The 22,485-nt window shown below is 38.4% G+C and overlaps 1 protein-coding gene across 11 annotated transcripts in view; it reads right to left on the reverse strand.

Moving 5' to 3' along the window:
- The window catches only part of SVIL (supervillin), a 239,753-nt gene that overhangs the window by 95,066 nt on the left and 122,202 nt on the right, over positions 1-22,485 (reverse strand). For 9 of the 11 annotated variants that reach the window (XM_081141599.1, XM_081141601.1, XM_081141600.1 and 6 more), the window contains 2 exons: positions 11,236-11,293; positions 5,607-5,698 (listed from right to left, as the gene is read on the reverse strand). Coding sequence is in view for 5 of the 11 variants with exons in the window: in XM_081141597.1 (XP_080997723.1) it covers positions 5,607-5,698; positions 11,236-11,293 (150 nt within the window). In the remaining 6 variants the exon portion in view is untranslated. The remainder of the gene's footprint in view (positions 1-5,606; positions 5,699-11,235; positions 11,294-22,485) is intronic. The other 2 variants (XM_081141603.1, XM_081141602.1) reach the window with 1 other exon arrangement.

A 22,485-nucleotide genomic window follows, 5' to 3' on the forward strand; every position in this document is an offset into this window, starting at 1 on the left:
AGCCTAGATTCAAACTCAAAAAGATTTCAAGCCTAAAACCTTCTAGTCCTTCCTGATCACATACTGCAGTGAGGTCATAAATCAAACTATACTTTAAATGTATCGGTGAGCTTATTGATTCTTAGTGAAAAACTACAGTGAATACTTTAGAAAAATAAAATAAAAAATTTCTCCAGCAAATAATCACCTCTCAGTCTATTCTTTCTTACAAATATATTTTTAATTATCAAGATTTGCCTCATTCCTATAGACACAAGATTAGAGGAGAAAGAAATGATGTGGAGCCACTATGGGAAGCAGTCTGGAGATTCCTCAAAAAATTAAGAATAGAGCTACCATATAACCCAGAAATCCCTCTCCTGGGTATATACCTGAAAAACTCAAAAACATGTATTCACAAAGATATATCACCCCTGTGTTCATTGCAGCATTATTCATGGTGGCCAAGACATGGAAACAAACAAAGTGTCCTGCAATGGAGGACTGGATAAAGAAGATGTGCTATATGCATACAATGGAATACTACTCAGCCATAAGAAAGGATGAAACACTGCCATTTATAACAACATGGGTGGACCTTGAGAATATTATGCTAAGTGAGATAAGTCAGTCAGAAAAAGCTAAGAACCATATGACTTCACTCATATGTAGGATATAACACTAACTTGTGGACACAAATAGCATTGTGGGTGGTGGCTGCCAGAGGGAAGGGGTGGGGGAGTGGAGGGTGAGGGGGGGTCTTAATATATGGTGACAGGCAAAGATATGACTTTGGGTGGTGAGCACACAGAGCAATATACAGATCTTATAACATAGAAACCCACACCTGAAACCTATATGTTCATATTAACCATTGCCACCCCAATAAATTTAAAAAAGTATTATTTTTAAAAAAAGAAATGATGTAAAAGACCAAAAAAAATAGACATCTTGAGTTTGACTTCCTTTCCCCAAGTCTATATTTTAAAAGTAAAATCAGTAAAACAACATGTAATATAATTATTCTAGTATACCTATCTCATGAAAAAAGACCTTAGTTTTATAAAAGAGAATGATGCTTTATTTGAATTGCTGACGTGTGTGTACTTTTTTCATGCCTTTCTAGGAAAGAAAACACCTCATATGGGCACTTGTTTTCCTTATTAGGTCCTCTCACTAAAACTTGGTAAGGTTATCATATGCACTGAAAATAAAAGCTAACACTAAGAAACCATAAAAGTTCCCCTTGCTGTAGAAATCTATTGTTGTCAATTCACTGTTTCATTTATAGATACTACTTACAGTTCTACCACAGCTATCTTCTGATTAATAGTCTTGATCACAGCTTATTATTGTTTATGGTCTACCAAAAGAAGTTAGCTTTCTTTCTTTCTTTCTTTCTTTCTTTCTTTCTTTCTTTCTTTCTTTCTTTCTTTCTTTCTTTCTTTCTTTCTTTCTTTCCTTTCTTTCTTTCTTTCTTTCTTTCTTTCTTTCTTTCTTTCTTTCTTTCTTTCTTTCTTTCTTTCTTCTCTTTCTTTCATGCATTCATTCATTCATTCATTCATTCATGCATTCATTTATTTATTTATAAATTAATTTACCTCTATTGTTGAAAGTATTACAGATATCCCCCTTTTTTCCCCATTGATCCCTCCTCCCTGCAGTCCCCTCCCTAAGCCTTCACCACACTATTGCCTGTGTCCAGGGGTTATGCATATCTGCCTGTAAGTTCTTTGATTAATCTCTCCCCACTCACTCCCCCACCCCTGCCTTCCCACTGAGATTCATCAGTCTGTTCCACGATTCTTTGTCTCTGGATCTATTTTGTTCCTCAGTCTATTTTGCTTATTAGATTTCACATATGGGTGAGATTATATAAAACTGAATCAGGAAGAATCAGAAAAACCTGAATAGGCTAATAACAACTGATGAAATCAAAGCAGTAATCAAAAAACTCCCAGCAAACAAAAGCCCTGAACAAATGAAAATGAATACACAACACCCCAAAATCTATGGGACACAGAGAAAGCAGTTCTGAGAGGGAAGTTCATAGCACTATAGGTCTACCTCAAAAAGCAAGAAAATTTTTTAATAAACTATCTAACCCTACAACTTAAAGAATTAGAAAGCTCCCCTGTGAACTGTCTGGACTGTTTTCTTTCTTTTAAAATTTTCAGCCCTGGCTGGGTGACTCAGGTGGTTGGAGCATCATCTCATACACCAAAAGGTTGTGGGTTTGATTCTTGGTCAGGGCACATACCTAGGTTTTGGGTTAGATTCCTGGTCAGAGTGCGTATGAGAGGCAACTGATTAATCAATGTTTCTCTCTCTCCCCCTTCCTCTCTCTCTAAAAATTAATAAAAACATATCCTCAAGTGAGGATTAAAATTTTTATATAATTTCAGATTTACAGAAAAGTTAAGAGACATCCTTCATAATGTGTTAACATTTTACTACATTTGGTTTATTTGTATCCTTTTTTCTCTCTTCATATTTGTATGTGTATAAAAACACATGCATACATATTTACATATTAATTTTTACCCATTTAGGAGTAAGTTGCAGCATGATGCCCTCTATCTCTAAATTCTTCATTGTCTATTTCCTAATAACAGGGAATAAGAATGTTTTTATATTAGATCACACAGCCATAATTCAATTGATTGTATACTGTGTCATAATGTATATAATTCATAAATGGTTCAGGAAATGGTAAAGTGATTAATAGTAATCCAGATATAAACAAGCACAGCTGATCTAACTTCTATTGTAATAAATTTTCTACTTTGCTTTCAAAGACATTAAGACTTTGACATGTACTAAATTATTCCTTTATTATATCTACTTTTTAGTCTGCTGCCCTTGATTGAGCAATATGTAGTCTATAAGTCTATATTTTTAGTAATTTCTGAAGGGAATTTGTCAGTTATTTTCCAACTAGGACAATTTAAGGAGATTTGACATCAGGGCTATACTTTATTTAATTATTTAACTGCCTAGTTTGCTTTGTAATAGTATTTAATACCAATATTCAGGTCTGCCAGGTGCTTTTCTTAGGAAACATAATTTCTTCCATTAGCTCTAAGAAAGAGGCTTTCTGGTATAGTTATCGCTGAGTTCGGTTCCAAACCTGAGTACATAGAATCTTCCAAAACAACTTAAGTGGCGGGGGACTGCCAAGAACACATCTCCCTCACCCTGCATTTGACAGTGAAGAACACAGGCCAGATTCAGAATATTCTGAAGACTGACCTTCCTCTCTCCAGGAGGAAGCACTTCAGCCTTACACTTGGATGAAAGCCACTAATGCAAAGACAAGCAGCTTATAAAATAAGCAATTACAAAATTAGAGGGATAAGCAGGAGGGGTGATGGCTAAGAAATGTAAGGTTTCTCTTTTTGGTGATGAAAATGCTTTAAAATTGACTGTGGGGATGGATGTACAACCTTGTGAGTGCCACTGAAATGGTCTCCTTTAAATGGAAGGAATGAATGGTATATAAAATATATCTCAATAAAGCTGTTAAAAAAGTAGAATAATATATCTGGTCCATTTCATAATTTCTAAATGAAAAATCTATTTTAATATTATAATCTTCACATAGGTAAAGGTTTCTAATCCCTTGATTACCTGTTGGTGACATACAGTTAAAGGAAGACCCTGAGGGGAAAAATCAATGATCAACTTAATGCTCATTTCACAGGAGCAAAAGTCCCTCACTAAATGAAGAGAAAGAAACTTCTAAACAAACATAAAACTCTGCCATTAAAAGTCATGATCAATTTCTATTTTTAACATTATATTGCCAAGAGCTGTTAGAATCAGTAACATATCTGTTAAGATGGAGAAATGAAAAACTTTCCTGTAACACATGGGTCTTTCCTAACATGCCTGTCCGCATCATAAAGGTTGTGAAAAACGACTATGGGAATTCAGGTGAAATCCAGGGAGGCAGGGCTCTGGTACCTTCTAAGCATCTTTTAGAGATCGTTAATTTAGAAATAAAAATCTTTGATGTGTTTTTACAACCAATTGTGATAAAATTTCTAATAGAACTGGTTAATAAGCTTATGTTTTTAAATTTTATTATATATAAAGTTACAAGTTGTTGTACCTTTAGAAACTTAGCATCTCATATTGCTTTAATTTTTCTAATCATAAAATTGTCTATGGCATTTAAAAAAAAGAACTAGGGTAGAGAGGAAGAGTGTCCTTCGTACTGGTAGAAACTTTTGTGCTATAGAACTTTGCCTAATAAGTCAAATCTTCTAAACTATTTCTAAAATCAATCTGTTCATTCTTCTACTTTGTTCTGATCACCTTCATAGATTTTAAATCTGGCTCAGATTAAATAGAGTTTCTCTGTCTTTCATAAAGTCTTAGTATTGCAAAGACCCTTCCATTCCACACCTGGGCCATGCACCCATCCAAGTAGCAATCCTCCACAGCCTCTGTCCTACCTGAGTACATGGCCATATGACCTTCCTTGTACATTTAATGAGGAGAGCTGATGAGATCACAATGGAGCCATTTCACTCTTAGTTCTATGAATTACCAGAATTTTCCTTCTCATATGAAGTATCACCTACCTCCTTGTAATTCTATACATTATTCTTATTTTGGGCCTCTGGAACAACATAGAATAAGCCTATATTTCAGTTGACAGTTTTGTAAGTATTTGACAAAATGGCTTGTTTAAGTGTTCTCTACCAGGCCAAATCCCTGGGTCCTTCAAATATCCATCTTTACCAAACTATGTCTAGGCATATCACCCATTTGATTCCTTAGGATATACCTCAATTTGTCAGTGGCCCTTTTAAACTTTTAGTTTCTATTGAAATTTTTTTTTTCTGGTCTAATTTCTTTTGGGCTTGATCTTGTGTGTTTTTGTTTTTTCCTCAAAGTAGAAAAGTAATCTGACCTTGTACCAAACCTGTTTCTTCTGAAGTAAGGGTTACACAGCTCATTTGGGATAAAGACAGTTTGTGAGCTGGTACTACCCCGTGTTAACTTTACAGTGGGTAGAGACAAAGATCAGGTAACGTTCATATCACCTTACAGGCAAAACTAGGGGTCCGAAACTGATAGCAGATGAAAGTATTTTACTGTATGTGCATCTTTACCAATGAAAATATGAATTCACCAGATGTGAGTGCCTTCTTAGGGAAGAAGAGAGATGGTGAAGAGACAGTTTGCACTCGTGGCATGGTGTGTAGCCCAGTGGGGAACTACAAGATACTGAGTGTAAATGCCACAACACCGGGGCTGGAGAGAGGGGGTGCGTGAATGGAAAAGAAATGGGCATATGAGCAGAACTCACTGCCCTAGGAGATGATGAAAGCTAGGAGAAACCAGGTAAGGTTGATTCTAGGAATTCGCTCACACCGTCCCCACTCAGCCTCCAGTGAAAACTTGAGGATGCCTAAAAAGCAAGGGAAAGAACACATAGAAAGGTGAGGATCAAAAATGCAAGAAGAAAGGTCCTTCAATTGAGGTTAACTCTTGGATGAGGCAGAAGGGATACAAAGGAGAATATATGCTGGACGTTAAAGAGTTCTCAAAGAAAACCAGGTAACATGATAATTACATGCTCAGGACACTGGTCAACTATTTAGAAAAAGTCTTACCGTTAGGAAGTGCAGTTAAAAGCTTAGCATTGATTCTTCTTTCGCAGGTAGTAAGTTGTTCTTTGTCTTCAAGCAAGAACTCTTTCTGAAAGCTAAAAATACCTCCATTAATAAAATGTTTAAAGTCAATTTAAATCAAGACATATGACAATAAGTAAAAAAAAAAGTAGAATATAAAAAGGATGCTACTGTTATGTATACTTAAATATGTATATACAGATTACAAGTAAAAGGTTTTATTTTGGGGAATTGGTAAATTTTTTCATTTACTTATAGTTATGTTAATATGATTTTTTTTTTTGTACAACTAAATAATTTCATTTGCATAGGCAGGTGGCGTGGCATAGGGCGGTAAGAACATTGTTCAGACTGGCCCCCTGGTCTAGAGCCACCACTAGCAGTTTCAGCTGGGATCAATCACTTGACCTTTCTGTGCTACTCTTTCTTCCTCAGAAAATCAGCAACCTGTCTAGGTGATTCACATGCTTTCCTGTTTTGAAATTATATTAAAGTAACAAATGCCTTCCAACAATCAATAAATCAAAGCATGGCGAATAGGTCTAAAAGCCTCATGAAAATGTGTCCAGGAAGAAAAAAGAGGAAATGAAGGGGGAGAATAAAGGGATGGAGCACTTCCTATGTTCTTTCCTTCTGTGCTAAGCATATCCCATGTATTGCCTTAGTTGCCTTCACAAGTCGCTATGAGGTAGGAAATAAGTGCAGCTCTGATAACTACCTCCTTCCTCCAGGGTGCTTCCCCTTCCCCTATCCTTAAGAGCACTTGCTTTGCTTATTAGCTGGTAGTGTAAATATGCCCACCATTGCCGATTTTCAGGCTCCCCACAGGACTCACACAGCTCAGAACTGGAAGAGAGATGCACATTGGCTCTGATGGGCACCGTGAGCAGGCTCCAGCACACCACCAGAACTCTGATCATTCTTGATTTACAGACTAGGACACTGGTAAATGACTTGCCCAAGGACACATATTTGGCAAGAAGAGTTCATGAGATACAACTCTAGCTCCTGCTCAAATACTATGTGCAGTTGCAGCCCAAGGCTGCTATACATACAACTCCACAGTCTTCCATTGGAACGTGCCTGGAGTTGGGCAAGATGGAGCTACTGCCTCGCAGGAAGAAAACAAACCTAGGTAAATAGAAAACTAATATTCCCCAATGATATAATCACCTCCAGAGAGGTGAACAATCTGCCTGAAAACACATTCAATACAAAGCTGACCCTCTCCATGTTCTGGTCCTATGTTTGTGTTTCTGCCCTACAGAGTATACTTACTTCACAGAGGCCCAAGAACAGATTGACAGGGTGCTGTGCATACCTGATAAGTGGGACATACAGATAATTTATATCCCATATAGAAATTAAGTGTCAAGGAACTTGCACACAATCCACAGTATGGCACACCATCCCATCTTCCTAGAACCAAGCTCATCTGAAGCCTCAGTTATTACTTATGAATGTGGTGTGGCATATATTCATAAATAGGAATGCCATATATTCATATTATTTAATAAAAAGTCTTGAGAATATACAGTGTTTATAAACCACACTCCAGATGGCTTAAAAAGACCCTAAGACACCTGCTTACATTAGAAACTTAGAATTAGCACTAACTTCTAAACAGTGAATTGTAATGCAGTAACAACTCCTTTCAGTGTTTTATTGAGATGTATGATTTAGTATAAACCTAACAAATTAAATAGCTGCAGAAATGTGCCCTACTTAAGGAAGGACATACTATTTTAATTGACTAATTGATTGTTTAAATATCTTCAAAAAGTTCTGTACTTTGGGGAAACTAAAATCTCAGGGGGGAAAATCTAAATTAAAACAAAATGATGCAATTCCTGAAGTATTCAGCTTCTTAAGCCATTGACCTTGTGGTACAAATATTATCTCATATTTTCAAAAATAAACACCTGTATGTTTCTATTTCCCCCCTTTTTTCTTATCAAAAAGTTCAATAAAGCCACTAATGAAGACTAAGAAATCACCCCCAAGTTAAACATTTTGCTGAACTTTTACAGAGTTGAGTTCACAAGTCATTATCCAACAGGCCCTGGCTCCATGTGCACTTCCTCTCCTAAAACAAGCTACAAATAGTATCATCACCAAACAAAAGTACAGCCTTTCACAGGTGGTCGAAAACCAATGGAAAACCAAAGTGCTATTAGGAACATCTCTCATGCTCTTCAACATGGTTTACTGAAAATGCTGTCTCCTTTACCTGAATTCTGTCCTCTCCACACCCCTTCCATCCTGGCCGAGTTCTCTCCTCGTCTGGGCCTCAGTTTAAAGTCACGTCCTCAGGGAAGAACTGAACACCCTAACCAGCGCCTGTCCCACCCGGCACCGGATCTACATCACGCGCCTGTTATTCTCCCTCGCTGGATCCGGTTTTCCTATTTGTAGGTCATATCACAAGGTTCTTACTTTGATTAAAGTCAATAAATATATGTTGAATAAATGAAATAATGAATGACTACAATAAAATACTTTTAACATATGCTACAACTCACTCGGAAGTCTTTCATGTATACACTTTATGTGATAGGGCCTCATAGTTTTAAATGTTAAGAATAATTAGAAGGGCATATATTTAATAACATCAGTTAGAACCTCCCTCCCTCCCTCCCTCCCTCCCTCCCTCCCTCCCTCCCTCCCTCCCTCCCTCCCTCCCTCCCTCCCTCATTTCCTTCTTTCATCTTTAGAATATGCGATTGGGAAAACCTTTCTCCTTATCACCTTTGCTTACTTTCATACATGAATGAAAACATTAGTATATTTCCATAGGTTTATAAAGTTATTTTTTAAGTCTCCATTTTGAAGGTGAACTTTTATTACTGGAATTCATGTGGCTGCCTTTACATTTTCCTCTTGCTTCTATTACCTCTCTCTTATTCCCACTAAGTGACTGATGACTTCTGAGGAGGCAGATGAGCCGATAGGAAGAACGAGAACAGGTTAGAAAGTGTGGCTCAGACTCATGTCACAAAAGCTGTGACCAAGGAAAGACCCCTCAAGTCAATATGAAACCAGGTATTGAAAAAAGTCCTGTCTCTTCTATACTTTCTATATGCAAGGGTATGCAGTGAAAATGCAGGCAAGACACACTAATGAGGTTGAGGACCATTTGGGAAGGAGTAACTCCTTCTGATCATCTCGTAGCTGATGAAACACGAATGTCCAAAAGAGCCCTACTGTCCTTCCTCTGGCTTTTCTGAGCAGCGTGACCATTAGGGCCCATTCCGGACTCACATGATTGCTAACCCGAAGCACTGAGCCCCGGATGCTGGGTCATGCTCTTCTTCATCAGTTGTCCCCTCCGGGAGAAGGGGTCTCTGCCTGGACAACCTCTGCAGGCCATGGTGGGTTGCCCCAGCTCTACCAAATGGTCCCGTATTTCAGTATGAAACCATCTCCCCATATATAACTAAAGTAAATTCTAGTCTTAATTTTTTTAAATTATAACTTTAAAAGTTTCTAAAATTAAGGGGTACCTTTTATATTTTTTTATCTATCTCCATCTTCTCTGAAATAGTGTTCACTCTTTATGACATATTATTTATTATTCTACCCCCTTCTCTCTGCTTCAATAATCCAAGAAGACACTGCTCCCAGCTTCCATGATAATTTTTTTAATGTGCCCCATTAACCTACTTCAATGTCCAGCAGTAGCAACAAGGGGAAATTTCATTAAAGCAAGAGCAGGATATTCTGCTGTTATTACCTTCTATCTCTTACAAAACATGGGTCTACTAATACAATGACTATTCAGCACCCACGCTCCTCAAGGCTCCCCCTATAATCTGTTCATTCTCCTATTGCAGTTTAAAGTACAAGATGTGGGAATCCAAAACCCATTGCCTGATATTTTCACCTCTGGTGTCTGGTTGACTCGATTTCTTTGAAGGAGACAGGTTCTTGTATCTCCAACTCATTTTACACTTAGGACCATGGCAATGAAGCCATAATTTTTATAGGTACACATGAAATAATACCCACCTTGTCAGAATAGCTGTGTCCCTCTGAGCCTCTCTCCATGGAAGTGTGTGACCTTCATATTTTTTACTTTTCCTATCCTTGAATAAGCAATATGATCTTGTCTCCCTTCCTATTTATTCCTTTTTTCTTAGTCACTATTAAAGTTAAACCAACCTGCTAGGGTCATATTGGGACAGAAGCAGCTATAGTCTGAATGCTTGGGTTTACTCAAATTCATATGTTGATATCCTAATCCTCAAAGGTGATGATATCAGGAGGTGGGGGCTTTTGGAAGATGACTAGGTCATGAGGGTAGAGCCCTTATGAATGGGATTAATGCTTTTATGAGACCCAGCCACCTCCCTAGACTATTCTGCCAAGTGAGGATATAAGAAATTGACAGTCTGAAACCCGGAACATGACCCTCACCCCATTCTGGCACCCTAATCTCACACTTCCAGTCTCCAGAACTGTGAGAAGTAAATTTCTGTTATTTATAAGCCACCAGTGTATGGTGTTTTGTTATAAAAGCCTGAACAAACTAAAACATAAGCCTTAGATCCTGTTAAAAATATGGCAAAGATGGGAAATTGTGTTCAGCACTAGAAAAGGAAGATTTCATGAGTCAAATTAAACAACCTTCCTGATGACCCTGGCTCATCACTGCTCTAGTTTACCTGATACTAAAATGTGGATGAAATTCATCAAGTCTTTATCCCCTCTTGTGTGTTCACAAGATCAATTCTGCTATTTTCAAATGCAGAGTCAGGCTTAGCCTCATGAGGACCTAAGTCAGACAACTATTTATTCCAATGCTATTGAAATGCAAACCACTTTTAGTAGAGAAATAATGTCATACATAAACATTAGGAACAAGAGCATCTGAGTGGAGTTAGGGGCAGATTGATTTGGGTCCTTCCAGCATAAGGAAGTGGAGGGTGAGATCCACGCCTATGTGGAAGGGATAATAACATTGTTTCCACATGAAAATCTCAAAGTCTATTAAGAACAGTAATCTAAGAAGCACCTGAGATATAGTTATCTTGTTTGGCACAAACTTTAACTTTTACACTATCTTATATCAATGATGATACACCACAGGGTTGTAGCACATTAGGTAAATCGAATTAGTATCTATAAAACCCTGCAGCCAAGGGAATTGAAGTGTGGAAAGGTTAAGAGAGCAGCACCAAGTCACGTGGATGGATGGAGGGAGAGAAGAAGGGAAAGAAGGAAGGGAGACAGGGAGGAGAGGAACAAGACTAAACCCTTTCTTAAAAAAATCAAAGGCTCCCTTACTTGATGGACAGATTATAAAAGGACATCCCATGCTTAGAGGCAGGTATGAGAAAAAAAAAGATAACAGCTCTTTATGAGTTTGCAATTACAGAGATCAACATCCTGTTCTGCAAATAGTTCCTACAAACAGTATTAAATACATAAAAATAATCTTTGCTGACTGAATGTACTGTTAAGTTAGCTTGCTGCAAATATTTTAACAAATCAAACTCTGGAGAGAAAACACTGACAAACACTTAAATGCATAAATTAGGAATTTAAGAGATAATTTTAAAAGCTACTACAAATCTTCAAAACAAGACTCCTTGAGTAAAGACCACTTTACCTTAGAACTTTCCTTTGATGTGGGAATCCAATAAAGCTTAAGTTTTTCTTTTTGAAATCTAAGGGGAAAGAAATAATGTAACATTGAGATAGCTATATAGTAAGTTAAAAAACAAAACAAAAACCCAATGGGAAAGAAAATTCTTCAAACTCCTCTTGGACATATAATTTAAGAAAAAGGAAGCTATTAACCAGACAAGAATAGTGAATTTAAAAAATGATACCTTCTAAGAATCAAATACATTTTACATAGGTAATATTTTCTGGTTTTCTCTAGTGAAAGAAAGTCAACATAACCTGTGGGTAAAAAAAACCACACAAACCCCCGCCCCCCCCAAAAAAACTGACATAGCTCAATGGTATCATTTAAATTCATATAGCTACAAAAATAACTCAAAGCAATTAAATATTGAATAATATAGGTATAAATATATTTAGAAGAAAAATTTAAAAAATGTTGACCAAGGTAACCAGAAATATTGAAAGCCTTTACTGTCTGATATATTTGAGATGCTTTTAAAGACTGCATGGGGTGGGGGCATGGTAAGGTGCTGATAAAGAGAAGGAGAATGCTTTAGCCATGTTTTTATTGCCTTCACTAAAATTTAAAAAATAACAACACATCAAATCAACCACTTATTTATTTTTGAAGACAAAATAGATGTGATGTAAAGTCAGCTGGGAATAATCCCATGCAGCAAAAACACACATGGAGTGAACCAGTTAATCAAAACCAGGTGCAGATAAATTTATAACCAGTCTAATGGCAAGTAATCTGTTTTACAGCTTTTGGCATAGCAGCCATTTGTCCACCAAGAAAACCACAAGTGGCCACTTACAGAAACCTTCCCCTATGGAAGTGCTTATTACTGGTTAATATTTAGTCTCAGAAGCCTGAGGAAAAGGAGGTACAAGATATACCACATGCTGACATGTCATTATCCATCAGAATACATCCAGAATCCTGGAATCTGGAAAGTCTGACCAACTAGAGGAATATAATAAAATGAAAGGAATACTGCCAACATCAAGGCTTTTCTCCTAGTTATACAAATACCTTGTTATATATTTTTTAAAAAGAGAACTCAGTTCAAAAGCTATCAAATATTATAGAAGAAAATTCCTGAATCTGAGGCCTGAACTGTTCCAATCACTTCCTTATAGTACATTTGTGCTAGAAAATACTTTCACATACAATGGCTGAATTTCAACTGAGACATTCAAAATAACCTCGGTATTTCATTGTTGTTCAGTCAGTGAACTGAGTCTGTGACACCACTTCCATGCTTAAATTGAGAGCATATATTTTCCTCTGTGCTGGAAAGGAAGCCACTAAAAGGACAACATTTTATTTCAAACTGTTTCACATGAAGATTTAATAAAAAGACATTCACCACTGCCTACCGGAAATAATTTTATAGCATTTGATCTAGAAAAATATTTAAAAGTTCAGAACTTGATCCAAAGCTTGGGCATTCCAATTGAATTGGCATTTTTTGCTAAATAAGGCTTTAGTGGTTTAATAATATCTTTATAACAAAACAAAAAAAAATTCATGTTTTTCAGCAACACCCAAAATAAGCTAATTTAAACTCCATTAGATATTTAAAGTGTCCTTTAAGAACGCTGTATAACTATCTGGATGCAGAACACAGGGTAAAATGGAGGACACAGGGCACTCATTATGATATAAAATATACACCGAAGTACATTTTTTATTTCTCTTGCCTTACCTTGTTTCTCAGAGAACTTGAAAGCTCCCAAATAGCTGGAAAACCCTGGGCTTCTGATCATGGTTACACATAGAAAGTTCAGTAACAGAGCCTGCTCTACAGCTAATTCTCACCCAGTACAGTCTTCGCTGCTGTAAGCAGCACTGGGATGAGGCTTTCACAGCGCTGGGCTAGAGCAATCAGGCACTTGTGTCCTTGGGAGGATAGGAAGGCAGAGAAAGAGGCTGCAGGCTGGAATAGCTCAAACCCTGTAATCAGATTGCAAGCTGACATTCGGCCTGCGGATGCCGGAGCAGGCTGGCTCCAGAGATGGGGCACTGGGGATGTTACCACTTCAGGTCTCCGGCCAAAGCACAGCACGTGCTTCAGCTAAGCAGACAATGCTGCACCCTAGCCTGGATCAGGGGAGTCAAAAGACTCCTCCTTTTCCTAAAAATAAACAAACAAGAAAAAAAAATACATACAGAGTCTCTCGATGTTCTGGGAGGAAAGGAGGCCGCCTAACTATTCCCAGGCTACTCTGAGTCTGCTTTGTTAAGTTAAATGAAATATTTTACCTAACAGGGAGCCAAAATCCCATAGTTAAGATTTATGAACAACATATGAGTGAAACTGTGGGAAAAGGAAAAACAGATATTACTAGAGGTTCAAAAATTTTAATTTGAGACAGAAGCTCTTAAATTAAGCATTATCTATTTGACTGCCCCGTTTATTTTATTATCATCTCTTAAAAAGACTTAATTTTCTTAGAGCAGGTTTAGGTTTACTACAAAATTGAGGGGAAGGTACAGAGATCTCCCATATGGCCTCCAGACCCCATAGGCACAGCCACCCCCATGTCAACATCACTCACCAGAGTGGTACATAGTTTTCTAAGGGTGACCTACATTGACATACCCACAGTCCAATTTATCTTAGGGTGCCCTCTTGGTGGTGTACTTTCTATGGGTTTGGACAAATATATAATGACATGAATCTACCATTATAATATACCGACTATTTTCATTACCCTAAAAATCCTCTGTGCTCTGCCCTCATCTAACTATACTCCCCTGGCAACCACTGATCTTTTTATGACTCCATAGTTTTGCGTTTTCCAGAATGTCATATAGTTGGAATGATACATTATGTAGCCTTTCAGATAGGCTTCTTTCACTCAGTAATATGGATTTAAGTTTCCTCCATGTCTTTGCATGGCTTGACAGCTCATTTCTTTTCATTGCTGAATACTATTCCATTGTCTGGATGTGCCACAGTTAATTTATCCATATACCTACTGAAGGGCTTCTTGGGTGTTTCAAGGTTTTGGCAACTATGAATAAAGCTGCTATAAATATTCACACACAGGTTTTTCTATAGCTAGAAGTTTTCAACTTCTTTGGGTATTAAAGAGTGTGACTACTGGATTGTATAGCAGAGTATGTTTAGTTTTCTAAGGAACTGCCAAACTGTCTTCAAAGTGGTTGTACATTTTGCATTCCCACTAGCAATGAAAGAGTGTTCTGTAGCTCCACATCCTCACCAGCATTTGGTGACGTCAGTGTTTTGATTTTTGCCATTCTAATGTGTGTGTAGTGGTATCTCATTGATTGTTGTTTATTTAATCCTTACCCAAGGACATGCTTAGAGAGAGGAAAGGAGAGGAAGAGAGAGAGAAACATTGATATGAGAGAGAAACATCAATTAGCTGCCTTCTGTACATGCCCCAACTGGGGATTGAACCCAGTTGCACAGGACAATGCTCAACCAACTCAGCTACCCAGCCAGGGCCTAGTTCAAATTTTTAAGATGCAATTCCAGTACAGAATAAAAATAATTGGATGTTCTTTTTAAGTTAGCAATGGGATTTTACTAGAATTACTTGCCTTACCCATTGATAATGACACAAAGTAGACATTTAAATATGGCTTGATTATTGGGGAAAAAACATACAAAATGTTTTCTAAACTATGCAATCACAATGTAATCTCTTTATGTATCTCATCTACATGAAACCAAATAAGACTAAAGAAATCTACGTTTTTTTATTTTTAATATCTTTATTGATTTCAGAGAGGAGATGGGAGAGGGAAAGAGAGAGAGAGAGAAACATCAACAATGAGAGAGTCACTGATTGGCTGCCTCCTGTATGCCCCCTACTGGGGATCGAGCCTGCAACCCAGGCATGTGCTCTGACCAGAAATTGAACCTCAATCTCCTGGATCATAGGTCGATGCTCAACCGCTGAGCCATGCCCAGCTGGGAAAGAAATCTACGTTTTATATCAGTAAAACATATTCATGACATTTTTCCATTTACTCTTTAGTAATTATAAATTATAATGATGATATAACTACTATTTTTATTATTGTTATTATTATTTTAGGCTGGCTCATTCACACAGGGGAACTACAAACTAGGCAAAAATGTCCTGACACCATTCTGGAGGTTAATGTATTTAATTTGTCTGGAGAGAAACTAATTTGTAGGTGTGATTTTCTTAAATTTCAGGGAGAAGACATCTTAATTTAAAACTGTGAGGGTGCTGTATTCCCTTTTCAACAGCATCACTTAACTACCAGCTCAGCATGGAAAAAAGAAATGTACAAAGCTCTCTGCTACTCTTTCCACTCAGAAACACCAATCTTTTCCATTTTCAAAGCACTAGAGTCTTCAAAGTAGGATCATTGGTACTACTGAATCAGGCCTTGGTAAATTAAAAAACCTGGGACTCTGGGAAAATTGGAGCTACAGGGGCCTTTCTGATCACTTGTTATTCATTTTGAAAAATGTTAGCAAAGTCACATAGCTTAGGGTATGGCAGTGCCAGACTGGAAATTCACATTCTCTAACTGTCTTCAGGACAACTTCCACACTCCTTCTCAGCCTGACCACCAAATAACAGAGGTCACTGCTGTAAACTCATCCTGAATTGAAGTCATAGGGTCTCCTAGATCTATACCTCGTGTGGGCTTAATTGCTAAGGGGCCAGTCTCACCCTACAAGGAGTCAAGCCAAGCTGCTGGTTGCTTTTTACAAATCTCATACGATTTATTGGTCTGTTTTTGGCTCCATAGATGTTCCTCAAGCTAAAGTACACTCCAGATATGAAAGGTAGGGCATATCAGAGACCCTAAGGCAAAGACAGAAGTCAGTGTGCCTGGAGGGGATGTGGGAGTATGTCATACAAACAATGGATCACTCTATGATTCGTCCTTCTCTTCCCAGGGCTCCCACCTTATTGAGAAGGACTAGGAAGGGTGTTACCGGAAGAGTATATGAAACAGTGACTCAATAATTCTACTTCTGGAAATGTTCCCAAGGAAACTGAGACAAAAGCTCTTAAATTAAGAGCTACAAATGAGTACAAGGACATTTACCACAGTTTTGCTTATAAACATATAAAACTGGAACCAGCTTATTAGAGGGACATAGACGAGAATGGGTAAATGAATCACACAAGAGAACCAGGTTGGAAAGAATTAGTAATTTGGAAAATGTTTCATGATATGTTATATTAGAGATACACACAAAGACCTTACCCGAAAGATAGCAAATAGACCAAAACATTATCTTACAACTCAGAGATAACTCTGTTCATGTTTTTCCCTTTTTTCCAAAGTTTCCACATAAACATGAATTACTTCTATAGTACTTACCAAAACAACTAAGTACAAATAAAGATGAAGGCAATAGGTCCTCTTGAAATCCCAAGGCTTAGACTTGAGTTAAAAATCTGGGTGAAATCATGATCATGAATGCAATTGTTCTTGTGGGCCTAAGCACAACATCAGTCCGCCTATTTCTTCCACATGCATATCTTGTCTATAAATTATATTGATCCAGACAATTACCAACGTCCTAATACTGGATAAGTGAGAATGAATGAGTCAAGCAAGCAGATCACCTCTATTCTTCCTCATTCTTAGAACCAGCCTTATCCATAATCTCTTTTGCTTAGCTTGTTTTCTTTTATCTTTTTTAAATCACAGGTTACCTTTTAATAAGCCAATTCTATTTCCTCAATAGGTAGCATAAAGGAAAAGTATTATTATTCCTTTCTTAATCTGAGACTCCCACTAAACTTTAGAAAGTTTGTCTTTCCTAAAATGTGAATCAATGATGTGGAACATAAATATTTGTGGGTGTGAAAAAATGGGGAGAAAATGTTAGATTTGCCAGGGACATGTCAGAATGGGAAAAACAGGGAAGATGATCCTGTAGTCCAACCGTGAACAATGTCAGTATGAGTCCAGGTAAGAAGGATCACCTCCTAAATCACCAAGGTAAAAAACTAAGGGGTTAGATGACACAGGATCAAGATGTCACACCCTCAGGGACTGGGCAGGGCAGTGCACAGCTGTGGCTCAGGATTACATGGAGATAACACTAAGAAGCCAGTTCTGCCAACTGTTCCAGCTGACAACATGCACGCTCCCCACCCCCACTCTCAACACAAGGGTAAGTATGCTCTGGGGTTGTTATCATGGTGGAGAAAATGGAAACAAAAACAATGAAAAGGGAAGCAGCCGGGTGCCCCAACTGGCAACTTGCCATTTTCCAGTGCACCTGGTGTCACGATGAAAAGAACAGGATAAGATTGGACTCTCCCTGACTTACCACCAGGGATGGGCACAATGCTAAGTGCTCTGGGCATTAAACTCATTCAGTCCTCACAAAGCCTGCAGGAGACCCTACCACTATCCCCATGTGCAGGTGAGAGACTGAGCTATGGTGTGATCTAGGAGAAACACTCAAGCCTAGAGTAACCACTGAAAATGTGTTTCCAAAGGGGAAAAAACCATCTTCCCCTGATCAACCAAAATAAAATCAAGATGTAAATATGCAGGTGAGGACTCTATTAAATGAGAGAAAGGATGTGGAAGTACTGTGAAAGGTGGAGCATGTTATCTAACCCACATGTGGCTCTATAGTACCTGATAAAGAGAGATATTGGGTATGGGGCATATGGCACACCTCTGCCAAGGCCTATGTGAGGTTACCTTGCATCTCCTTATAGAGCTCCCTGAATAGCACCCGAAGCTCTCCCAGTCCACAGAAAAATGGGCTGACATGGATGTGGGCAGTACTGGGCAGGGTGAAATTATGAAACAGTTGTCTGAATACATACTTCTGTGAGTTATTGGTTCATTTCTAAAGTTAAGAAGAGCCACAGAATAATTTTCATGAAATCTCCTATAAGCTACTAAAGATGATGGATGCCTGGGCTGAAATTCCAAAGTGAAAGATATATTTCTACAGCCTAGGAAAGAAGTATTCTGCATGCTAGAAGCAGCTATAAATGGTATTCTCATTTTCTTTGGCAGATTTTATTTGTGTAGACCCTTAATCTGGGGCAGAACTGCCTGACATGAGGTAATCCCACCCGTGGGGAGCCCACTGAGTCCTTTTTATTTCTCTTTTATCACATACTTGTTATTCAGACATTCCAGATTCCTTATTTTAGTGAAATTCTCTCCTGTGTGACTGTGAAATGCTTTGTGAATTCTGGTTAGTGGTAATCTTTAGGACAAGTCTGCAAATAAAATTCTGTGTTGCATACTACATAAGGTAATTTAAAACAGGCCATGTATGTAGAGATGAAAAGGCAAAAGTATTTCCAATGAGAAATATTACAACTCACAGGCATGTCTTTATCAGATGTGCTGAAAGAGCCATGCCAGTTGTGCTATATTCAAAAATTTTTTTAAAGAAAAGGCTGGTTGCAATCTCCCAAAAGACTTATTATTATCTTTAAAATAAATGTTCAAACAAGCAATGTTAAAATTTGTAGTGAAAATTAACTCTAATCATTTTAACTTCTGGGTGATTTTGAATTAATAGCTAATGATTCTTGGGGAAAATAATCCAGGTAGTTTAGGGGGAAAGAGGCTGGTCAACAGCTTCTCAGAGCAAGAAAAGACATAGTTAGTTCCGTGTATAAAATGTACATTGAAATATACATACAACAGAATATTATTCAGCCTTAAAAAGGAATGAAATTCTGACACACTATAACACCAACACACACTGGGTCCTTAAACAACAATTTGACAAATCAACATACACTTAGGTGTTTGCTACATAGAGTCTGAAGCTGAATCCTAGACCATCATAAGGCACAGAATGTTGTATCTTTAGAGCTGCAGGGACCCAAGGCCTCCCTTACTGAAGGGGAACCAGTCGGCGGGAAGGGGGCCAACACAATTACAATTATCCAGGGAGGTCTAAGAAGGCTCCTGCCAACTCCAATCATTCGATACTCACTATTTGATGGATTTCACATGAACTGAAAGCTAGGAAATACTGAATCATCAGATATGAGAAATTTTTTATGAGTCTAAAAACCCAGATGGTAGACAAGTAAATATATAAAACGACTGTTGATACCTGATAGCAGCTCTAGATTTTACTTGGATGATTTGAAGGAAAGAGCTTTGAGTAATATCATTTATGGGTTTCCTTCTCCTCAAAAGGGCATCTGAATAAAAACAACAATGGCAACCTCAACAACAGTAACAATATGGAAACCCAAGGAAAGTGCAGCAACTTGCCATTCCCAGCATCTCTAATGTTTCCACGAGGTTATGTTAACTGGTACCTAAGACCTTATTAAAGTCTCAGAATAGGTTCCCTATGCATTTGCTAACTAATCAGAGAGTGAGGAGGAAGGTCAGTGAGATTTGACGTGTTCATGCCAGCTTTTAGAACAGGCAATAATCACCAAGAAAGCAGATTGTGTTCTCACAGAATGGCTGGCATGTGGAAGTTATGATGAAGTTGAAGACATAGTCTGTTCTGCTTGTTGAAATGACTAAAGGTATGTTTGTATTTATGAATAAATTTAACATCTGATATAAGGTCAGTGATATCAAACTTTGTGCCCCTCAAAGTCACATGGGGTGCATGTTAAAAATGAAGGCCTCCCTACCCAGGTGATTATAAAATGCTCCACTGTTCAAAACCACTAGTGCAAGCCATGCATGGTATTATGTCCAAGAAGGAGAAAAATTGAATCAGGTGGAAAACTTTGATAAAGAAAGCCTTCTTGGAGAAGGTGTCTAGAGAGCCAAGCTGTGAGTGGAGAGGACAGGGATGGACATGCGAGAAGGAGGAGGTGACATAAACATGGGAAATGGAGTAAGAATGATGCTTAAAGGAGATGTGAGCTTAAATGGTGGACATATGCAGAAGGACTTGAAAGGGGACCCAAACAGGCCATTCAGAGGTGGGAAGGAGGCAATGGAGAGTCTCCCAGAAAGAGGAGATTCATCTGCCTTAAAGAAACATGGAAGCCATCACTGAAGCCCAAGTAGAAAAAGGAATCCCAGATTCTTCCCCCAGCCTGATACCAAGCTGAATACACCAGTGCTGCATGATCCTGAGGCGGGGAGGGAATACTTCCTTAGGAATGTGGGTGTAGCCCCGTCATTTCCTAATATGTGGCTTGCATGTCTTTTACCATTTCAACCTCTTAACTGGGACTGTAGATAGTGGGATGAAAAGCTTATAAAAGCCAACTTTTTTTCAAATAATGAAACTCATTATTGTGATCCCTTGACCTGGTGGCCCATGCATGGCTGGCACAGTGCCACCTAGGCTTTGGTCTCCATTATCAGATGTGACAGGCCAGCCACCACGTCACAGCCACTTGAAGTGGTGAAACAGGCTAACTGCTAGGATCTAAGGTGTGGGGCTTCACTGTTGAGAGGAGATGCAAATGGAGGCTGACAGTTTTCACTACTGGCATAATACTCCTAGTTAGATACTCAGCTATCTACCTGCATCCACTATGCAAAAGACCAAGGTCACAGATTTCGCCTCTACCTTCTCATGGTCCCCACTTCTCCTACCTCCCGCAGTGCACAATCACCCCACCTCCAGATCCCATCCCTGCCTCTCACACAGGATTCACTGAGCAACTACTAGAGGTCAGACACCAGGGCAGTCAGTGTTCTGGAAGAGTTCCCACCCTCAATGACTTCACTGTCTAGATGAGGAAATCACCTTGTACATTAAGGATGGAGTCTTGCACATATGCCAAGGCCCTTTTCTTTCCACCTCGTTATCACTGACTCTTTGGAGGTTTCCCTACTTCTTTTTATGCTATCAAGTATGTACATTTATCTTCCTCATATAAGATAAATTCTTCCTGGATAAAATGAGAGACAGTTCCCTGGAACTGAAGGCTGAGCAAGAGCACAAGCAGAGCTGAAACATATACTGCAGGATTCTGCAAGAACTTCCTTCCTAGAATAGGGAACATTTCGCTCTTCCTTCCCCCTCTTACTTTCGAAACACCTGATGCTATGAGCTGAAGCAATTAATCGTGGCAGTGCATGCAAATATGTAAACTGGCGTGTCCTAGACAAATGTAAATCATTATATGATTTTTTACATTCACATTGATTTGGAGTGAAATATTTATTATTGCTTCATTGTAGCTAATCACTTATTCAGGTAATTAAGGAGGAGTCAAACACCACCAATTAATACAGAATCATCCATTTGAGTCAGTGATTAATTTTCCTCCCCTTAAAAAGGCAAAAATTCTTTTAATTTTCCAAAACCTATGACTATCCCTCAAAATCAAATAATCTTTTATCATTAAAGCTATAGACATATTGGGTGGGGATGGGGGGAGGTCGAGGAGGGTGAGGAAGAATAAATGGTGACGGAAGGAGACTTGACTTGGGGTGGAGAACACAATACAGTGCATAGATGGTGTGTTGTGGAATTGTGCATCTGAAACCTGTAAAATTTTGTTATCCAGTGTTACCCCAATAAGTTTAATAAAAAGGGAAAAAAGCTATAGATATATTTAAAATTTTAATCTGAAAACTCAGTTGCCTACCTGTTAGAATTCTAACTTCCTCATTCAAGATAACTAAGATGTAAAAAATTCAAACAATAGACTTGGAAATTACAATGTGGTAAACTTTGGTGGTTTCAAATTCAGGGACTCCCAGTTTATGTTCCAACAAGAAGCCCCTTCCCATCCGGACATCTTTGTGATGCACAAAGAAAATGTACTCACTACAGAGGCTTCTCTCTGCTCCTTTCTGTCCCAGAAACACAGCTAATCTTTTCTCTTTAACATCTGAAGTTCAGTCACTTTTCCCCTGGCCAACGAGCTTTGCATTGAGTTTCAGGGGTCCTGTAAAGTCCTAGTGGCACTTAACATCAAGCTAACAAGTCCTTTTTTGTACAGGTCACAGGTTCATGTGATAACAACAAGTAAGACAAAGGCATAGCCCATGTCTTGGGGAGCCAAGTACTCAACAGAGGTGGCAACAGATTTTTAAAACAGAGAAAAAATGATTTCTTAAACAGGAGGGCAAAAATGATTTGACCTTTCCCTGTTTCTTGTTAGAAGCAGACACAGCTCAATTAAAAGAAGAGAGAGAACACGGTCGAAACAGACACCTAGCCACCAGCACCTCAGATGTCCTCTCCTGCTGCAGCAAGTCCACGCACAGGCGCCCAGCATAACTCCAGCAGTGGGAGCCATCCCTGTTCACATAAAGAGCAGGTGGGGA

The sequence above is a fragment of the Miniopterus schreibersii genome, assembly GCF_964146895.1.
Source record: "Miniopterus schreibersii genome assembly, chromosome: 1".
In the NCBI taxonomy this organism is placed as follows: Eukaryota; Metazoa; Chordata; class Mammalia; order Chiroptera; family Miniopteridae; genus Miniopterus; species Miniopterus schreibersii.